Source organism: Thamnophis sirtalis, unplaced genomic scaffold, assembly GCF_051295495.1.
Source record: "Thamnophis sirtalis isolate CommonGarterSnake01/CBP01778 unplaced genomic scaffold, rThaSir2_p1.2 scaffold_11, whole genome shotgun sequence".
In the NCBI taxonomy this organism is placed as follows: domain Eukaryota; kingdom Metazoa; phylum Chordata; class Lepidosauria; order Squamata; family Natricidae; genus Thamnophis; species Thamnophis sirtalis.
Genome location: NW_028261391.1, coordinates 38115255 through 38137557, shown reverse-complemented (window position 1 = coordinate 38137557; position 22303 = coordinate 38115255). Strand labels below are relative to the sequence as shown.

Here is a 22303-nt window from a genome sequence, read left to right as displayed (position 1 = left end):
ATGCAGTGTTTGAGTGGAAAATCATCACCACAACAATATATTATTGTTATTGTAATGGCTATGTATTTTTTCTTAGAACCTTACAGCCCATTAGTTGGACTCAAACACAAAAGGTGAATCAGAGCCCCTTAACAACTCAGAAAAGTGAGATGCCACTTGCAGTTACAAAGTTCCATCAGAACAATATTCAATCTAGCTCTTCTTAATCAATTGGGCATTGGGGATTATTTCAAATCACCTGAAGCTTTATTAGTGACCCCAGAATATTTTCTGTCTACCTCTGTTGCAAATGAGACATGAAAATGTTAGAAGAAACTATGGTAGATGTGAAAAATGTTAAAAAGAAGAGTCATGATTGGGAATTTGAGTTCAGAGTACATGACCTCCCAGTTTTAACCTGTAACTGAAAATAGGTTTTTTTAAATAAAATTATTATATGTGGAAAGGAGGCATCTTGTTAACTAGACTATATCTATCAAACCAGTAACTTATACTTAACAATGCAAAATTTGTATGATTGGAAACATGTACTGTATATTTTCTTTTTCCATGTCCTGAATTCTCTTTTAACTATACAAAAATCATTTTAATAATGGCATCACATGTCTGTGCTGCATGTCAGTGAAGTTGCCAAATATTTTGCATGTCTTCACAGTCAGAAGGTCCTGAATAGTCAAGCTATGCCCAATTGATTCCTGAACTGCCATCATGGCTTCAGTAACCTTTGGGTGGAGGAAAGGATTGTGTATTATTTCTCTTATGTTAATTTCTAGGAAATCACCTTTGTTTTACTGGAGAATTTTCCTGGTCATTCTGTTGAATGAGTCTTGGCCTTTTCCTGGAAAGTCCCTGCAGCCATAGATTATATTCAGAAAAGGGTGGCTGAGATTCGGGAAGCACTTGCCTGGAGTCCAATTCCGACCTGATCTTTTGCAGAAAGATTAAGTATAAATTCCAGACAGCATCTCATTGAAGGTAGGAAGGAAAATAGCTAAGCCCTTCTTTTATATAACCTTATACAGCAGCTCTTATTTATGGGAAAGCTAATGATACGCAACCTTCCTTAAGTCCACAGGGTCCATTCATGCTTTTTTTCCCCATTTTGGCCAAAGTCTTTCTGTGCCCTTCAAAGCAGCAGCTCTCCACTGCGAAGCCATTGCAGCCAGTGGTGAAATTCATTTTTTTTACTACCAGTTCTGTAGGCCTAGCAGGGGAAGGATACTGCAAAATCCCCTCCCCACTAGTGGGGCCAGCCAGAGGTGGTACTTGCCGGTTCTCCAAACTACTCAAAATTTCCGCTACCGGTTCTGCAGACCCTATCAGAACCTACTGCATTTCACCCCTGATTACGGCCCAGCAAAGCGTCTCTACAACTGGAAGCCATATAAACCGAGGCAGCCTTTAAATCGAGCTGCAGAATTTAGTCTGCGCTGATCGAGTACTATTTTGTGAGAGTTGGGGAGAAGCTGGAGCACGCCCTCTCCCGGCCTTTGGCTGCAGAGCCGCCACGGCAAAGCTCTTTAAAAGCGAGTTGCGTACTTTGATCCCAGTGGGGAACCTGAAAACTCTCGCATTCCTGACATAGCATCAGCCTCTTTCGCAGCCCAGCCCCTTTCTCCTCGGCTCGACTTGCAGCTGGAGGAGGCAGGCGCTGCGCGCAGTCGCCTTCCTTCCAGCAGGGGCGGACACAGGCAGGCTCTTCTGGGCAAGGAAGCTAGGCTTCCATGCACGCACGTACACACACTCACACACGCGCGCGCGTAGAGACAACTTACATTCTCTCAGTTGCCCGGGACAGCAGCACGAGCGGAGGCGCTGGACGGGCTCGAACGCCCCTTTTCCTTTTCGGCGCTCAAGCTCCGCAGCCAGAAAAAGAAACCCTCAAACCGTGCGGCAGAGTCACCGGGCCACTCCGGCTGCTATGATTGGGTAAGTTTCACGCCGCTGGAGGTTCGGTCGGAAGGGGAAAAAAGAGACGGCCGCGACAGATGTCTGGCGGCCGGAACGGAGAGCGGCTATGGGCAAGGACCCCTTTTTCCCTGCGATGCCCCTTCCAAGATCAGAGACCCCTTTTAGGAATTATGTCGTTTTGCTCCTTCTGGTATTGGTGGCCGGAGCAGAACTGCGAGCCCAAAGCTTATTGGTTATTTTTCCTTCTTTTTTATCTTTCGGCCTTAAAAAAAACTCCCGTGGGCATCTTTACCGGTGTAGCGCACCCACCCACCCCTTTGCCCATTCGCTTTCCCTGCAACTCTTTTACTAAATGGCTCTCCGTTCCCTGCGCGCAGCTGTCCCGGTGGCTTGCAAAATGACAATACTTGCCCGCAAACGTTTCGAAATATTTGGGTTTTGGGGGGGGAGCGAGTGTAGCAGTGTATATAAGTGCTGTTCTTTGCGACTGGGGAGTGTGGGGGGGGGAGTGGTTTGCTAGCAATGCAGGTACTGGGAGAGTTCTACCCCGCGAGCGGTAGCCTTGGCTTTGTCTTGCCTGCCGCTGCCCGATGCTTCTAGTTCTCACTTAGCAGGAATGTTAATTGCAATCCAAACCCCTATGATGTCAGCGCAGAACTATTTGGAAAACAAAGAGCGGGCAGGGAAACTCGAAAGACGGCGCAGATGGCAATCTGCTGAGTACGCTGCGAGTGAGCGCTCTCTCTCTCCTTCCCTCTCTCTCTCCTTCCCTCTCTCTCTCTCCTTTGGGTTTGGACTGGGAGAAGGAGATGTAAAAGCCAAACCTTCGCCATTTCCTCCAGTCTCTGCTTTTAGCCATTTGTAGGGAAATTGGCAGAGTTATGGGCGAATGCGAAGTTTTTGAGGAGGGAGCCGCGAAGTGTTGAGGAAAGCATACTTAGGATTGCAACCCAAGACCGAAGTTAACGCATCTGTTCCTTGGATCATTCTTGCGGGATGAGTCGGAACTTTCCTTTCTTTGCGCTGTTGGTGCGTAGTTTATGAAGATTCGCCGAGCATTTAATTTTTCTCCCTGGCTTGCTTGCAAACATTTTTCAGGAACGTGTAAGATAGCTTTAAGAGAACTGGTGTCAAGATTTTTTTTTTCCTGGAAGCTTTGCAGAAATATTTTTTGTTGTTTCAGAACTCCTACATTGAATCTCTTTTCTGAAGAGTAATGGTTAATACATCTGCATAAGAAATAAGATGGTCGTTCTGTAGCATCATAGATAGTTTTATAAGATGAAGAGTTCCACATAGCCTCACTCGTTGACTCCTATGTGTTTTCCCAGAATCACACACTATTTCTAAATAGTTTAGTTATGGTAACCTATTTTGCCTTTTGTATGGTTCCTAATTGTTTAGCACAAGCATTGCAGAGTATAAAATCTGGCTAAAGACTGCCTTTGGGCAAATGCAGAGTTCCTTTTCTCTAATTCCACTCAAAGGCAGGACTCCCAATTCAGAAATTAGGATTAATTTTCAGCTGTGGATCTTTTGTAGAAATCAACTTTGGCTGCTGTGCCACATTAATATTGTCTTATTTTTGACATCTTTTATTTAAAGTAAATAAACATTTAATCAGATCGTACACAGTTTTTGTTTTGCTGTTCATCTTGGGTTAGAATAAAACCGTATGGGAAGAACAGGATATTAGCTCCTTGCTGGAATGAGATTAAGTAGCCCTAGTGAATTGAGGAAGGTTTTTCCAAAGCTAACCAGTGGGCTAGCACTCATCAAAACATTTTTTACTTGAGTTGTATCTTGTTTCAAGATTCCCTCTGAGACAATACTTTGTACTTAAAGTAAGGCCATCATAATACAGTTGCAGAGAGGATCACCAAGCTTCATTTTTTATAGTTAAGCATTGTTTCCAATTTAGTGCAACTGATTTATTGGGCAAAATATTGGATATGGTGAAGGTTGAGGAAGTGGGGCTTCAGTTCCTGATGGTATTTATTGGCCTAAATACTCAGAACCTATTTCATATGATTGTTGCAAAAATGTTGCATGGAAAAAGAACATTTTAAAAGAGCATTTTCACATGCACTGTGAAATCTGATTACTTTTTGCTTCACCTGTCCACAAAATTAGAAAGATCTGCTTCTGAATCAAAAGCATAGGAAGCAGTCCTTATGTAGAGAATGTATGAGAATCTCTGGAAGTAGGCTCCAGTTAAATGTGCACTTTAGTTTCAATCTAAGCCTTTGGACTGGTTTATAGCAAATCTATATGAATGAATTGAATAAAACCTAAGAAATAAAGACATGTTAATAGATACATTTTCTCATTTTATTCTTGTGCCCATAAACTAGAAAGCCTTTGGGAAACTTCTAAATTTGCTCTCCATTTCTAAAGCAATGTCTCTCACAATCGGACCCTTCCATATTTGTTGGGCTATAAATCCAATCAGCTATGTAGAGTGTTGGCCATATCAGCTGGAAGTGACTGAAATTATGGTCAAGGATATCTGGAAGGTACCACATTGCAAAAGACTATTTAAAAAGATACAGAATTGGAATGTAGTGGTCTTTTTCAATGAGTTTATTATGTTGTGCAACCTCATGACCTTTCTCTCTCTCTTTGCAGGGTGATTTGGATGGACAGTAACTATTAGATTCCAGAAACAAATTTTGCTGTTTTGGTGCATTCAGAAAGCACTAGGGAAGAACCCGTTAGTTGAGAATGAGGACAGCTGAGGATTCCTCTGGAACTGTCCTTCACCGCCTGATCCAAGAGCAGCTGAGGTATGGTAATCTCACTGAGAATCGTACACTCCTAGCCATACAGCAGCAGGCCTTGCGAGGAGGAGGAAGCAGTGGGAGCCCCCAGTCCTCCCTTGAGAGTCTCACGCAGGATGAGAGCCAAATGGTTCAGCAATCAACACGACAAGAACCCCAGGGCCAGGAGCACCATGCTGACCACTTCTACCTGGAGAATAGCATGTACCGGTTCTACCAGCCTCAGCATAAAGGAGAAGAGCTTCCCACCTATGAGGAGGCCAAAGCTCAGTCTCAGTATTATGCCACACAACCAGGACAACATGTTAGGGCCACTTTGTCTGGAGCACCTATAGAAGGTGGACAGCGCAGGACCTATGCTTCTGACATTAACAGCATACCGCAGGACGAGTCACTGAAAGAGCTGAAACATGGTCATATACGGTCACTCAGTGAGCAGCTCCTGCAGGTGTCCCTGGAGAGGAATGGCATTCAAGCACAGAACCACATGAGTTCCTCTTACAGCTATCCTCAACTTTCTAGGCACCATCAACTCTGTCTCTCTAGAGGAAAGTCCTCTGAGGCATCAGATGAGCTCCGTGGTCCTCCACCAGAATATCCTTATATAATCCCTTCACAGGAGGCATCAGAAAGTTACTTTTCTGACCCCAGGCAGCACTACAGAGAAGGTCCAGGATTTCAACATCCTGAAATCAGGTAACTGTTTGTATTGGTTTTATATTACTTTGCTTATGTTGAAAGTTGGAATTTCACAGAATACTTTCAAAGGATTGTGTTCTGGTTAGTCATTCATTTGAATTCTTCCAGTGCTTAAATCTAGCCCTTTCCATCTTGTCAGAAAGCACCTTCTGTTGTTTTTTTCCCCCTTAGAAGATAAATTGGATGTGGATGGTTATTATTCTAAGTGGGGATGTATGGAGTTAAACTCTTGAATCCTGTTTCACTTTCAGCTCCTCCTCTCCCCCCAACTTTACCTTTTCTTGTGGAAGAAGATTTGCCTTTGATTTGTGTTTGTTTCTTTTGGCTTTGTAAAGAGATTTTGTTAATTTCAGGGCAGATTGGGCACACAACTTCCATGAACCATGTGAGAAAGAATTGGCATTTACTATTGTCCAAGGATAAAGAAGCAAATAGTTCAGATAGCATGGAAAAAAGTAAAGGAGTTATAGCAGACATTCCTCCAAGCTTTGTAAAGAGATGCAAAGGCCATTGGATTCTGTTTTGGGAGGGGAGAGTTCAAGATTCTGTTTCATCATACAGTTACTCTTACAAAAATGGTAGAGGAAGAATCAGAGTTGTACCTCTTGTGTAACTCTGTATTTATGAATGCAAGCTTATCTGAACATCCTATCTCTTTAGCATGTAACTATCTTCCTAAGTTTTATGAGTTGTGCCAGCAACCAATGAGCTGAGGACCAATCTTGGACCTGGCTTGCTTTTTGGCCCATAAGGAACATTCCTTTTTGCTTAGAATATCATAGTTTTACAGCGGGTTTTGAATGGCATTTACAAGTACTTTCACAACTGCCTGCCACCATTGTGACTTACCAAGAATGAAGGGGGAACTGAACCGTAGTTTCTGGCTGGAGACAACCTCTAGTGAATACTGGCAGGAAGAGATAATGCTGGAGGCAGGAAATTGGCTCTTTCCTGGGGAACAAAAGAAGGTGGGGGGCAGTTGTGGGCTAAAAGGAAGGTATATATATATATTCTTGTTTGCTCTAGGATCACTTCGCAAGAATGTCTGAATAACTCTGGATCAAAGGAGCCTTAGTCAGATCTTCTCAGAAAGTACTCTGCTTTGTGTACAAGAAGGGCATCCATGTTGAAATCTACAAATTTCTAATCGTAAGAGCAGGAGGAGAGAGAACTCTAAAGCTAACTTTTTGTTTAGGCATTTTAAAATTCCAGAATTAAATGGACCTTGGAGTTAGTCAGGTGGGATCATGGTAGCCATTAATTTTGATTAAATATTTATGAAAGTCAGTTTCTAGAGTTGTAGAAATTAATAGAAAACTGAGTGAGGAAAGGGTTCACAGAACACACCAAGACATATGCTTGGTATGGGTTTTGGTTTAGTGCAACGTAAAAACCTCATTGTGGCTTGTAAATGTGGGTTTATAGTTTAGCATAATTTGTGACTAATCAGAGGTGGCTTTTAAAAGAAATTGGAGTAAATGAAAACATGGCATAGCAGTGTTGAACTCAAACACTGAATTAAAGATCAAAGTGCAAATAATAAACTGGATAGCATCAGTTGTACTATGAAATCCATACTTTATGAAACCAGGTTTGTGTTTTTCTCAAAATTAGGAGCCTTTGTGCAAATAGTAATGAAAAATGCTGCACTGCAAAACTTATTAGTGGATAACTGGAATTTAAAGCAGTCTTGAATGGTTTACCCTCTGTAGGCTGCCATATCTGAACTGGAAGAATGTGGATGAGACCAGAGGATAGCAAAGAGATCCCTTAATTACCATCTAGTGGTTGTCTGGACTTTTGCAGCAGATGTGGAAATCTTCTATGTTCTAAAACTCTCCTAGCTTAGTTAGTGAAACAGTGTTCAGCTAATAAACATTAGAGGGGTAGAATTTTTAAAGCCCAGGATATTTAAGTTGTTCATATGGCTGACCCAGATACTTGAGGTTTGCTACATACAGGGCTTGGGCCTTTCTTCTAGAAAGTTATCATTAATTTCTTCATCTTTTAATTTTTTAGGATGATGCAAACTCCGATGTCCCAAGCTTTCATGTCACAACAGGCTGCTCTCTGCCATAACCATCTGGGATCACTTACATCAGCTGGGGTGGCAGCTTTGATGGCAACTCAGGCTGCTTCTACTAGTAACCACTTGTCCCAAATAGAAGCTGTGTTGATGGAGAATAAGAAGTTGTTAAGAGAGAATGAGACGTTTCAAAGAGAAAATGAGTTGTTGAGGAGGGAACTGGAGAATTACAATGAAAAGGCCAACCGGATTCAAAAGGTAAAGACCAAGCATAGCTCTACTTTAGCCATGCTATCTAATCAAAATATATGCAACTAATACACATTTTGTCATGAAACTACTGCAATCAAGGACAAAGTCATAATTAAACTTTCTAAAATTTAAATCCTTATTCAGTATAAGAAAAGGATATTTGTTGACTATCTCTTGTCTATCTTGGCAGCAAGAGTGGAGAATCTGGTTTTATGTTATCCAACTGTAGGAAAACTTGGTGGATGAGCCAAAGCAGGTCTTTTCAGGTTAATAGGCATGCTTGGAATTTTGAGATCATATTGCAGAATATTTCACAATAATTGTTATGTGATGCAGCAGCATGTTCATTACCATTACTATTGAATTTTGTATTTTTATATTCTGAGTAGATTGGCATAATTACAAAGTACTGGATTTAGAAATAGTCATCCACCATTTTTGTATTCTAGGAATACGAGGCCTTTGTTGCAGAATGCCTCTTTGGAAATAAAGAAAATGCTGGAAATGATTCATTGCTTTTTATTATGTCAGCTTCCATTTTTAAATTTTGATTGATGTTACTTTTCCACACCATTTAGATAGAATTGATCATTATAAGTTTGTATTATGCAAGAGTTATAATTGTTGTACGTTGCACAAAAGTACAGAAAGCAGGCCTTTTGGAGTTTAGAAACCAGAAATGGCATATAGAGAATAGTATTTTATCAGGACCAATACTTGATCTTTCTAACCCCAGTATATCATTTACTTCAATGAAGGCTTGCAAGATCAGTGGTGAAAGTTGATTCATATGTCCCAAACAAGTACCCAGTTATGAGTGGTAGAATTATCCATTGCAGTAGTGAGGGCCGAAAAAGAAAAAAATGCAGCATTTTCTGCTACTTGAAAGATACCTAGTTATTTGAAGGATACCTTACTCCTTAAGGGAACGCCGTGGCTCAGTGGCTAAGACGCTGAGCTTGTCCATCAGAAAGATCAGCAGTTTGGTGGTTCAAATCTCTAGTGCTGTAATGGAGTGAGCTCCTGTTACTTGTCCCAGCTTCTGACAAGTCATCAAATATGATAACTTTAATAATTATCTGCCTGTTTTTTTAAAGATGCACATCAAGCCTATTTTGAAGTAGCAATTCACAAGTTTACACTAAGCTACGGTTTCCCTAGTTTATTGAAGAAGCCACTGTAACTTTGTTCACATGTAACACTTAGCCATAAATCATGTTTTACAAACCCCAATAACTGAGTTGACTCATTCTGCTAAGCAAAGCAAAACAAAGTTCTAGCGTGGTAATTCAGATAATCCTGAATTGACAGTACAAAATTGGGGATCAACCAGACAGCCACTAACCACCACCACCCCGCACCACTGTTTCTTTACAATTAAAATAATATGCTGAGATCTTCCAAATTCTTGCCTCAAATTTTCATGCAGTCTCTTGTGAAATTGTTCTTTGTTGTACTTTCTCGCATACAACTATCGTGTAAGACCACTTTGGAAGGCCTAGAAACTGAAAATATTGCTAACCGCCTCCCTATACTATTACTCTGTGATTGGTTTGGGCTTGGAGTTACCTGTGAATCCAGCTATTGTGTTTGGAGCAATCATGATGTTTTCTGGAAGAGCAGAGGGCTCATCAGAGTGCTTCATAAAGCTTTGCTTTCAGCAACATTTCCCCAGATGCTCTCCTTTTGGCCTTTGGTTTCCCATAAACAGCTGTCCTGAAAACCATCTCATCCTTTAATACTTTCCAATTACTCTCCCTCCCTTTTAAACAGCTGTGGAGCACAAGCTAACAGGACCCAGCTGATCTTAAGCTGAAGCAGTTGTTGAGTGGACAGAGAGAGAAAAGAATCTATTCACCTTCTCTGCCAACAGTTGTGCTCTCCTGTTATCTGGGCCTGCCTCCTGGGCTCTCTTGGTAGGCAAGACACAGAAGCTTTTGTGCAGAAACACACAAGGAGAGGCTATGGCAGCCCAGCATCAGCCAAGGGCGAGAATACTCTTCTTGAAGCCATTGAGTTATTTGGGAATGGCCTGGCACGTGCCAGGGCTGCAGAGGGAATATGCCAGGCCTGCAAAGCAAAGCGTTAACAATGGAACATGGAACTGCATATTAGTCGGCACTAAAGAAGAATAGGGCAGAAGTGTGAAAGAAAAGAAGAAGAAGTAGGGGTGGGGGGGAAACCACAGCATGTCCTAAAATATTCTAATGGAACAGTGTAGAGTGATTTAAGTCACAAATTGTAAACATCTAATGTCGTGATTTTAACGATTCTGTTTACTGCATTCATAACCTTAGCATCATTTGGACCCCATTCTTATTATCAACTTCCTTGTATAAGGGGAAAGATGCAATCACCATTGCTAGTTTATAGTTTTTGTAATGAATGTGGTTGCTGGTTATCAAACAACTGGTCAAATCCAACTCAAAACAGGCTTAGGAATATATTGAATAGCTAGCAAATGATATAAAATAAAATAAAAAGAGCAATGATACATTCGACTTTGAGAAACCAGAATAACATATTGGCTTTTATTTAAATTAACTTGAAGGAGATGGCAGTGATGCTGACTTCACCTTTATATGATTGTTTTAATCTGCCTTAACACTTTTAAATTGCTTTAAATTCTAATATGTTTTCTCACTAAGGTTTTTGTGACAGTTTTATACATTTTCGCATAAACACGTGTATTGTAAAGTATTTATATATATATATAAAGTATGTATATATACATACATACATACATACATACACACACACACATACATACACATACACACTTCATGTAATAAGAACACTACAAACATCAAATACTATTTTTAATAAACATCATAGTAACATTTTAGCATTGGCACTCCGCCTATGTTTTGGTCTAGTAATAGAAAATGTTGGAAATGATGACTGACCTCCAAATAAATTTTAGACCTTAAATATGAAAACAATGGCTTGAAAGAGTGATAACATCAAGAAGCTTCTAAACATTAAGAGTTTCCAGATCAGTTATGTCTTGTGAGAGACTGACTTTTCTAACTCATGTGCTTTTGGTTCTCTAAATGAAGATCACTGCATTCAATTTCATGTTTAGAGTGTGACTTTTGAATATTAAGAAATGTTTGTTAATTTGTATTCCAATGCAAATTTGAAGTTCTGTTGTTGAGCAAATGTTCATTACTGTACAGGTAGTCCTCGACTTACAACGACAATTGACCCCAAAATTTCCATTGTTGAGTGTAACATTTGTTAACTGAATTTTGCCCCATTTTACGACCTTTCTTGTCACCGTTGTTAAGTGAATCATTGCACTTGTTAAGTTAGTAACCCGATTGTTAAGTGAACCTGGCTTCCCCGTTGACTTTGCTTGTCAGAAGGTCACAAAAGGGGATCCTATGACCCCAGGATACTCACCCATCATAAATACGAATCAGATGCCAAGCATCTGAATTTTGATCACGTGCTCTTGGGGATGCTGCAATGGTGATAAAGTGTGAGAAATGGTTATAAGTCACTTTTTTCCAGTGTCATTGTAACTTTGAACATTCACTAAATTAACTGTTGTAAATCAAGGACTCCCTGTAATTTATGGATTTTATTATGCAGATATGTTTTAACCTAAATGTTCTGGTTTATGATACTTAGTTGGAAAGCGAAATTCAACAAATTTCAGAAGATTATGAAAATCTAATGAAAGCATCATTAAAGCGAGAAACTTTGGAGAAGACCATGAGAAACAAAAAGGATGGGGAAATGAGGAGGTTGCAAGACTTCAATCGGGATCTCAAAGGTAAGGCAATTTGGAAAGGTCAAATTCTAAATTTGGGTGCTATTATGAGTCAGAAAATGGTCTGTTATGTTTGAAATTTCCTATTCTTTATCACCAATCTATACCATTTAACGCAAGCTGGCCTAGGATGTATTCAGATTCATACTGCTACAGCCATTGACTCAGTAGCCAATGAGACTCAGATTTGGGCATCTGCCTTCTTTTCCTCTTTAGTGATAATATTTTGATTATGCATTGGAGACAAAGAGTTGACCATCACTGCCCACTGGCACAACGGTTAATGGTAATTAGAAGAAAAAGGCAGGTTGTGACCAAGAGGTGAGGGGGGCTATGCACCTTCATGGCTTGTTGGCAGTTTTTCAAAATCACTTATAAACTGAATCATTTAACTTAGAAGGTTCCAAAAAGTTATTTAGTTATTTTCTAGACTGTAAATCTCATTATTAGAATAAAATAATAATAATAACAAAATGGTAGAATCTTGGAATCTCTGGATCCCAAACATCTAATAAGGCTTGGAATCCAGAGAAATATTGTTCTTATTTAAAGTTCTAAGAAATAAAGCATTATTTGTGAAAATAATGCAATTATGCAAAGGATTTGCATAATTGTGCCATTATTAGCAGCTATGTCCTCTGACAATGTTAAACACAATAGCACCTTTGGCAAGTAACAAATAACTGTCTGTGCCTTTCCAGAAATCCATGAGTATTTGAACATTGAAATATGTTCTAATCTTGATTTTCTTTTCCTTTCAATTTGTTATAGAGCGATTAGAGTCAGCAAACAAACAATTGGCTAACCGAGCACAGGAAAATCAAGAAGGAAACCAAGGGACTATGGCAAAACTTGTTGCTCAAAGTAAGCCTCTTCAAAATCTTTTGCTAGTTCAACTGTATTTCTACTTCCCATATGCCCTTCTGATAGTATCCCACTGCGTGTCTCTGGTTTTTCACTTGCAAACCAATATTCAACAGGACCAGTGTCTTATTCCTTGTGCCTTTGCCTCAAACAAGCTGGAAAGAAGATAAGTCTGTGGTCCCTTTAAGATTGAAGAGGAGGCGGATCCTCCTTTGGAAGCCTTTTGCCATTCCCCTGAGGAGGCTAAGTTATTCTTGGCACTTAAACTAGAGCCATTAATCACAGCAACCATCAGTGTGACCTGGATTCTTTGCATTCCAATGGCTGTTCTGGCTGTTCCAGCACACAAGCTATACTCCCTCTCCTTAAAGTCCTAGGTCCAAGATGTTTCTTGCTGCTGTTCTGGATTTTTGAAAAGAGGGATTGTTGTCAAAGGATGAGAATTGGCCTGGTGATGGGGGTGGAGGTTGGCAGAGAATGTTCCTGCACTCAATGTTTGCCTCTCCAGTTCAGGAAACTACTTCTCTCTTTCCAGGAATGAGAGGTCCTGCATCCTTGCAGAAAGTACTTCTCCTGGCTTTGTAAACACAGCAGTGGGAAACAATAATCCTTTGCATAATTGCTCTGAAAAACCCTGTTTTTCACTTAGATAGCCATCCCCTGTTGGTGAGAATTAGAATCTCCGCTGTATTATTTAAAGGGTTATATGACTCTTCTGTCTGCTTCATTAGAATGGTTCTACCTCTTAATCAAGTTTCAGCAAATCATGAAAGAGTGGTAGAGTATGGATCGTGTCCTTATCGTTTTAGCTCCCACATACAATTATGGCCACCACATTTTGGTCTCTTGGAAGATAAGAAAACTTACAAATAACGCCAGAGTCTTTTTGCGAATGGGGGAAAGCAGTGTGGTGCCCTCTGCAGAGTCATGAATGAAACTGCTAGAGATAGTCATGTTTCTCTAACCTTTGGTGTAGGGTAGAGTAGGGTAAGAGGAAGGAAATGACATAGTTTACTAGATAAGTAGGGCATAAATTGAGTCTCTCAATAATAGCAGGGAATCTGTGGCTTTCATATATTGCCATATTCTGATACCTATTATGGTTAGCCAGCATGACTAATGATTTAGGATGATGCAAATCGTAATCCAATATCATCTGGAATGGTACAGATTTTTTGTACCTCTTCTACAGCAGCATGGTTTACAACGTCCCATAAATTCTTCATCTTACCTTGTTAGGCCCCAGCCATGATCACATCATGGAAAACCGTGGCATGGAAGCATGAGCGAAGAAGTAATAGGAACGTTGTGTAAGATCAAAGTACTATGGCACAACTATGTCTGTTTTTTTCCTCTTGAGTCTGGCAGTCTCCTGGCATAACCCTTTCGCGGAATTATTTCAGTAGTCAACAGATTATTGAAAATGAAGACAATAACCATTTCTCTTCTAAAAAATTATGATTTGGGCTTAGTGTATTACAGTTAAAATTATCTTTAACGTTACACTGTCAGAAATGTGGAGTACATAGCTGTGGCTTATGCCAAACCTCCTCTTTGTTTTATCTTCAGACTATGAATATCAGCAAGAAAGGGAAAAGTTACAGCGGGAAATTGCACGTCTACATGGCACTAATGAAGACCAACGTCGGCGGGCGGAACTGTTGGAGCAGGCTCTGAGCAGTGCTCAGGCCCGCACTGCTAAAATGGAAGATGAGTTGCAGAAGAAGCGAGCATATGTGGAGAAAGTAGAACGATTGCAACAGGCCCTAGGCCAGCTCCAGGCTGCATGTGAAAAGCGTGAGCAATTAGAACTGCGGCTCCGGACCCGCTTAGAGCAAGAACTGAAGATTCTGCGGGCTCAGCAGGTAAGAGAAGGACCAAGAAATAATGGCAAAAAAGTATGAAGAATATTCTGCTTACTAAGTTTGAAAGCAGTTTTGAAAGTAGTTTTGAAAGTTTGGATCACCTACATACTGATGGATTTTTGTCTTATTTTTATCCCCTTACTAAAAGACTCAACAGTTTTACTTTCCATTAACATAGGAAGAATGTATCTCTAGAATGCTCCATTTAGTGTTACCTCAAGCCCAATAATAGAAGAATGTTTGTGGAACAAATCTAAACAACATTATGGAAGCTGTACTTCCTCTTCTGTCTTTTTACACAACTAATCAATTAATATAATGACTAAGAATTTGTGGATGCAAGTATATACCAGGGCTATTGCAGCACTCTACAACTGGAAGTTGAATAATTCGTTTGGCAATGGTTAGCAATCTGTTTATCAGTTGATCTTTTTTCATTAGCATTTATTGAGATTGTGTTAATCATGAAATGTTACCCTTTTAGAAAAGGAGGTCAGGCACACTATAAAGATTAAGTCCTATTTGAGCAGGAAATTAAAGGAAAACAGTGACTGGGTGCAAAAATCAAATCTGCATATATATATTTTTTAAAAAATTAAGACATCTTTCAGATATGCAACTTTTTACCAGATTCAGATGATCCAAAATGATGGGAAATTTAGGGTATATGTTGAATCTCCTGGAGGAAAACTCCCTGAGGCAAAGAATATGCTTAATTCTTGCATATTTCTTTTCATCTGGAATTCCCAAATTACTTCCATTCTAACTCTATATCCCTGGATCATAAAGCTATCTAGCATATTTGTGGTTGATTCTAGTCAATTTTACTCCTGTAAAGAAAAGCTTTGAATTAGGCAGAAGTAATTTGCTGTGTAGAAACACCATTAGATTCTTGTAGGCCAAATAAATAGAGGAATCCAGACTTCCAAATTCTTTAAGCTCGGTTTTTACTGGTAGGCTATACTGGAATACAAGGGAGATGCCAGAAACATGAGCCTCATCTTGCATTGGGCCTATTATGTTAAATGCTGGAATGGACTGCACAATATTAAACGAGTCTTTCTTTTGCTTTGCTACTCTAGAGGCAGATGGGAGCCCCAGGTGGAGGATCCCCTGAGTTGAATGCCCACATACTGTCTGAACAGCTGAGAGAAAGGGAAGAGAAAATCCTGGCCCTGGAGGCTGATATGACCAAATGGGAGCAAAAGTACCTGGAGGAGTGTACCATGAGACAGTTTGCTATGGATGCTGCTGCCACAGCTGCTGCACAGCGGGACACCACCATTATCAACCACTCCCCACGCCATTCTCCCAACAGCAGCTTTGACGAAGACCTTTTGCTGGCAAACCACAAACATCAGGAGATGGAAAACAGGTTTGTCTTGTTAGAGGAAATTCTGATAGGGTTACTTCTGTATTGGCTTAGCCCCAGCAACATGAAAGACTATTATCCTTTTTAACCCTGCACTGGTTTTTTTTAAATGGCTTCCTTACCAGACAACATTCATAGCATGCCAAAGAGAACAGATTAACAACAGCTTCTTTACTGCAAAATGTAACAAGAGGGTACATATTATGGGATGCTTAGAAGGAAGGCTTTGTTCAACTGCTAGATCTTAACATTCTGTGAAGGCTTCCTGTGAATTGTAATGTGTGTTGGTGGTTTCCTTCCTTATTGTTCATTTTCTTTCCCAGGTTAAAAGAACTTCATGCCCAAATCCTTGAAAAGGATGCTGTCATCAAGGTCCTGCAACAGCGCTCTCGGAAGGACCCCAACAAGGCTCATCAAGGCTCCCTACGACCTGCAAAATCAGTGCCATCGGTGTTTGCAGCTTCTGCCATACAATGTTGGCCAGGAAACTCTGTCAGTGAAAGTGATTACCACAGCAATCCAGATAACAAGGGTAGGATTTTATAGTTACATGTACTTATATTGTACATTCAATGCTTCTTGTCCTTTGGTTCCATTTAGGCCTTTTAGGCAATGTGGTGGTTTTATATTTACAGTATTTGTATTTTCCCCCATTCCCATAGCCTTATGCTTTTACCAAGTGATTTTGGCTCACTTCAGATTTTCCAAATCTGTGTTTGACAAGATCAGGGAAATGAAGCTGTGTGAGATAACAAAAATGTAACATGCTGTCAGACCAACAGAGTTAGTGCAAACTATGATTTTCAGATCCAGTGTAAAACAGTATAGTGAAGACAAAAGATTCCTTGCAAATGTCACATTCCTAGCCTTCCAGATTGTGGTGCGGAAGATCAGGAATGCAAGTTAATTCTCTGAAACTACTGGCCACTAATTAGAAGCATGAATTCGTTATCTGCAAGTCTTTGCCTTCTCTTGGTCATTAAGAAGCCCTACTGTGGAATTTCCATCCATGTAGCTTACAGTGACAGGCTGAATAAATATATATAATATTAGCACGGCATTTTTTTAAATATTTCCTTGTAGATGTTCATGTTAGGAATAAATAGTAGAAAATATAAAATAATGCAATTTTCCTTTTGGTAATTAACGGCTATACGCAAATATTACTGATTACTTGATGGCTGGGTTCATACATTATACGTAACCTTAAATGGTTTGTATGGATGTGGCTTGCATGGTTTATGACAAGATTATCAGTTATTCTGTTCAGAAAAAAGGCAAATCATAATTAGCAATATTAATTTGATTATACTGATCTAAATTATTATTTTTTTGGTTCTTCAGCACTCAAGGCCGAAGCAGAAGTAACTGCTCCATCAAGTTGTATCCCCTTCCACACCAAACATGGCAGCAAAGATGGAAGTACACAGACTGAAGGTCTTCCCACAAACACTCCATGTGATGAGCTCAAGTTTCATGTTGAAAAAAACAGTGGTGCAGCAAGTTCCCTAGGTAAGGACCAGTTGATGAGTGAACCCACAGAGCCTGACCTTCTCTTTTAGACTTCCTAGTAGCTATATTCATAGTATACCCAGTGACCTGCCTTCTCTGCCAGAGATGCCTGTCAGGGTTCGCATAACTAAGAGGTGAACACAGTGCTGCTGCAGCAGGCCAAATACCAGGACTAGGATTCTTCCCATAGTGACTAATCATGAGTTTCATGCAATGCAGTATAGGCTTATCCTGGAGGAGGAGGTGGGGTGGATGCAGGAAGAACAAGAGACAGACATTAATAATTTGTGTGGATGTTTAAATTCTTTGTATTCCCTGTCATATTTTCTTCAACAGTAAATTTCAATAGTCTCTATTTACCGACTGTTTAAAACAGGTAGGAAATAATACAATTCAGGTAGATCTGGCTTTTTCTTTTCTGAAACCCAGTGTAGTAGCCTCCATGGCCTGCAAAATGTGAAGGCATCTAGGAAAGAGGCTGAAAATCTTCAATAGTTTTGGGTTTATTAGGAGAATAAGAACTATGGTGCAAAAAAAGTATATTGAGCTTTTTGCAGGTTTTAAACACTCATTTGGAAACTTATTTTTGTTAAAATCAATCAATCAATCAAGTAACATTGCCCTGAATTCACAAATTTGTCACCTTATTTCATTAGTGTGGTTAATTTCAAAATGGAGCAGAGAGACAAAATGAGAGAACTCCAGGTTGGCTCAAGGCAAGTGGTACAATCAAAGCAATAGGGATTACCCTGAAACTTAGCTTAAACCAAACCTTGGCCCTAAGAGGAGTTTCTTATAGGCATAGAGTTATGTTCAGAATTTATACCAGGAACTAGATTTGATCAGCCCTCTCCAATCTATGCCCCTAATAAATAACATAGTCTTGGGAATGGTTAATGTTCTGCATATTTTATCAGTGATCAAGAGCTACAGGAGCTTTTAATCAGGTTTTGATGTCTCTCACATATGTCTGCATTATACATTATGTTAGGCAAAATGCTTAACATTTTCTTGGTTTTTATTTATTTTTAATTAAAAACATTTATCTAGCTGTCCATTTTTCAACCAATTCAGGTTTTGATTAGTGTAATGTCTGAACTCCCAACATTGATTTTGCAGGTCATGAATTGTGGCCTAGGACACAGGAATCTGATATTCATGGTTAAGCACCATAGTTTCATGCAGTTTGTAACTTCAGCCATTGGGATTGTTGCGGCTACAAAGTCTACTTTTCATATCTTGTCTGTAAGACTAATATAAGTTTGGCTTGTGGCATGACCTTGAAAAGTTCTACTACGACAAGCACAAGGGTTACAAGTGGTTTGTCTGGCATCTAAGCCAAATGTAGCTTGCAGTTTTGTATTTCCTCCAAGCATCTGTAGTAACGTAGCCTGTTTTTCTTTGCAGGGATGTTGCCAGCTGCTAAAATTCTTGACCTGTCAGACATGGTGGAGATTCTCATCTGAGGAGCAGGAGCTCCTCTATGGACCAGACCTAGGTGCTCTTTTCTGCCTTAGTGGATTTCTGCCTTCTCGGGAGACAGTAGCGGACCAAGCGCACAAAGCCTGAGGAGCCCTTCACCAGTTAGGATGCTCTGTGGAAAGCAGCACTAAAGACTTTGCAAGAAGATCTGGAAGAGATCAGCAACCAGATAGTTGATTTGAGGATGAATATCTCCAACTGTGGGAGATTCCCGAATTTGGATAGTGCATCCCACGAAAATTGTTCTGCAGAACGCTGAACAACTAGGAGTTGAGGTTAATGCTTACTTCAAGGCAGCTGTTCCACTTTTTCCTCTGCTGCTGGTTTTTCCCAAGAGATGGGAATACAAACTGGGAAGTCAAGTGGGACTTTTATGCTGCCTGGGTAAGGTCCTAGAGGTGGTGGCATGTTGAACTTTGGCACTGGAAGAAGTGATATACGTAATACGCAGGACTTCGGGCAGATGCCCGGACCTGAAGCATAAACTATCATAAGCAAAAGTGTCTGGTGCTGGTGTGGCTACAATCAATTTTTCATACTGTTCCCCCTCCCCCAACTATGTCCACTGTTCACTTCATAATTAGAGGAACTGCTGCAAATATTGGGAAGTCCAAGTGATCACCTGGAAAATAGCACATGACCTATCATAGATCTTAAGGTGAAGGGTGATGATGCCGCTATTTTGTAAATATCTTCTATAAGCCACAGTCCCTTTTTGGGGGCTCTTTCTGTTCTGTTCTAATATTTGCAGTGGATCTGCTTCATATCACAGAACTATTTCTTTTGTTGTCAGATTTCTTCAATGTTTGCTTCCCCCCCCCCCTTTTTTCCCCTTCCATTTGATATCCTGTTTGTCAAGAGTTAAATATCCGCCTTTGCAGTCCTTCAGATTCCCTTTCCTTTGAAGCTATTTCCCATGATGCTTTAGACTGGAATTTCCCTACTCTTTGTTTAAGCGGCAGCCAGGAACCAGTTGTTTCTGTTTCTATCTTGCCATGGCCAAATTATCCTCATCTAAGCTGGCTACATCCCGGTATGGTGTAGATCAGCACAGCTGTATGGGGGATGAAGGGCTTTGATGGAGAATTCCATCCGGGTCTAAAGTAAGATTACAGCCGAATCTCTTCATTAATAAGAATGGATGTTATTCTATTTGTAAAAAATGGAAAAGTGAATGAAAACTGCATTGAGAGAAGAGCCAAAGTATGAGTGCAGAAGTTTGGGTTAAGCTGGTGTTTTGAAGTGGCTGACAGTGGTAATTTTATAATCATTAAAGGGCATTCGTGGGAATGATGTGTGTTTGAACATAGGGGTCTACAACAACATTGTCCCAAATTTGTGTTTTTCAAAAGAATCTGGAGAAAATATCTGTTAAAGGCACATCCTTTTCTTTTCTTTGGAACCACTCCAGAATCTGCTTTCAGCTCTCTTTGCTCTCTCTCCTGCCTACTGACAGCTGGCTTCTGACAGTAGCCAACTCTGAGATGAGTGCATTAATTACTCCAAATCTTTTGTTTGATTTCACCATCACACACTTTCATCCCCACCTCTGCTTCCTAGTTAAACATATGCATTTGCTGGACAACTGCATTGAAAAAAATAAAAAAAAAATCCCTCCATAAATGTGTAAAAAAACCGGTGTGTGGCTATTGTGTGTTGTTTACAAAGTGAAAAACAGCAAACAAAAAGTTATGAGAAAGAAGCACAGCTTAATATATTTCATATTGATATTTGGTATTCCTTTTAAAATATTTTTGTGCTGTGAACATTTTTTTTCTGCCAGACAGTGAGGGGTTTTTTGTTGTGTTTTTGGTGCATTTTAAGTTATCTTAAATATTTAAATGTAAACCTGACTGTTTCTTATGCCGCCCTATACCGAGATTGCTGTAGCATTCCACTTGGTATAACAATATTTTAATAAAAATATTGTTTAATAAAACTGAAGTTATGTTTTTTTACTATGTGATGCATGTTTGTAAATGAAGAATGTAAGGATGCTAAAGCATCCAAAAGCAATTGGGGTGGGTCTATCTTGAAACTATCCATGCTAAGACATTTGTACCAGAGGTGGTATTCAGTGGGTTCTGACCAGTTCTGGAGAACTGTTAGCAGAAATTTTGAGTAGTGTGGAGAACTAGTAAATACCACCTCTGACTGGCCCCGCCCCATCTATTCTCTGGCCTCCCGAGTCCAGCTGATCAGAAGGAAATGGGGATTTTGCAGTAACCTTCTGGAGTGGGATGGAAATGGAGATTTTACAGGATCCTTCTCCTGCCACACCTACCAAGCTATGCCTACCATGCCACAAACACAGAACCGCTAGTAAAATTGTGAATCCCACCACTGACTTGTACATACAGATTTAATAAATCGTCGTGATTATTGCCTCCAAAGTGCAACCCTTTCCTCACTTAACCATCGGTCACATAACTACCATTCAAAGTTGCAGTTTACTGAAAGTTTATGATACATCCTCATAAGTAGTACAAGTAAGTTACAGCTGCTGCATACAAACTGCATCCTTGGTCAAAATGATTTCATTTCAGGCACCTCACAATGGCTCACTGATTGCGGTGTCCCTGGTCACATCACCACAATTTGCAACTTTTAGGCTTTATTGTTTCCAGCAGAAACCTCCCATTGGATATCCTGGATTTGACGACATGGTTTGCTTAACCACCATGATAGCCCAGCTATCTTTGTAAAAACAGTCATAAAATCAGATGATGTCACATGTGGCCAATTTAGTGACCTCAATAACTTACAAACAAAGTTCTGGGCTCAGAACTTTTTAAAGTTGAGGATTACCTGTAACTATGTTCCAGTACATTTATACCCACCTTATGTAGAGGAAGTAAGAACAGCTTCCTGAGTAAATCTTAGTTAAATGAGCTTAAAATATGAAACTGTTTTTTCCATCATATTGGCAAACCTTTAAAAATGAAGATGGGTGATTTTATGCAACCTCCAGGAGTTAGAGGTTTGGTATTCTGTACATCTAATCCGTGGTATTAACAGACAATGCAAGTTGTACATCTGCACCCTTTTATATTTAAAATTCCTACTGCATCATTGGAAAACAAACCAGAATACTAGAGAGAATCGTAGTGGTGGCATTAGCTGGAATTCTGGGTGGCCTTATGCAGACTCGGCATAACTATTTGACACTAGAACTTCAGTCAGCCCAATGTCACTAATACCATCTCGGAGATCTAAAATCTATGTGAAAATCTTAAAACTATAGTTCTGGATTATTCTTGTTGCTACTGCCTACATAGCTTATATCTTGCCATAGTAGGGATGTGAGCCAAACATACAGTACATTTTGACAAAGGTTCCTTTACTTAATGTAATTATGAATCCTGAGTAATCTTGAGTTCATTTTAGGAAATGTAAATGAGAACAATTAACAAAACAGAAATACAAAATACATCTAAGAAAGAAAAATCACCGTTTCATTTTAAAGATCAGTGAAACACTACGATCATATCAGTTATAAAAAAATTAATTTAGTGGAAGTTTTCAAAACAGCAGTAGAAAAATACTTGTCATTCATTAGCCTGTCCATAGATTCTCCTCCCTAAAACTGCAGTGGTGTTTTGTGCACCCTTTTGAATGTCTAATATTCTGCCTAAATATGACTTGACATGTGATACAAATTTAATATAATTTTCCTCAATAAGTGAACAAGTATGTTTTTTACTGATTTAAGATTCTATTATATGGTTTCAGACTTTGTTGGATCGTGTTTTAGATCATGTT

General features: G+C 39.7%; 1 protein-coding gene across 1 annotated transcript; it reads left to right on the top strand.

The window, feature by feature from the left end:
* Nucleotides 1–1680: 1680 nt before the first annotated feature.
* On the top strand, nt 1681–20480 carry AMOTL2 (angiomotin like 2). The gene is made up of 10 exons (XM_014054008.2): nt 1681–1929; nt 4540–5387; nt 7410–7674; nt 11305–11449; nt 12218–12310; nt 13880–14175; nt 15258–15550; nt 15871–16079; nt 16892–17059; nt 18467–20480. The coding sequence occupies exons 2-10, from the start codon at nt 4636–4638 to the stop codon at nt 18523–18525; spliced, it is 2280 nt and encodes a 759-aa protein (XP_013909483.2). The 5' UTR covers nt 1681–1929; nt 4540–4635; the 3' UTR covers nt 18526–20480.
* Nucleotides 20481–22303: the final 1823 nt, after the last annotated feature.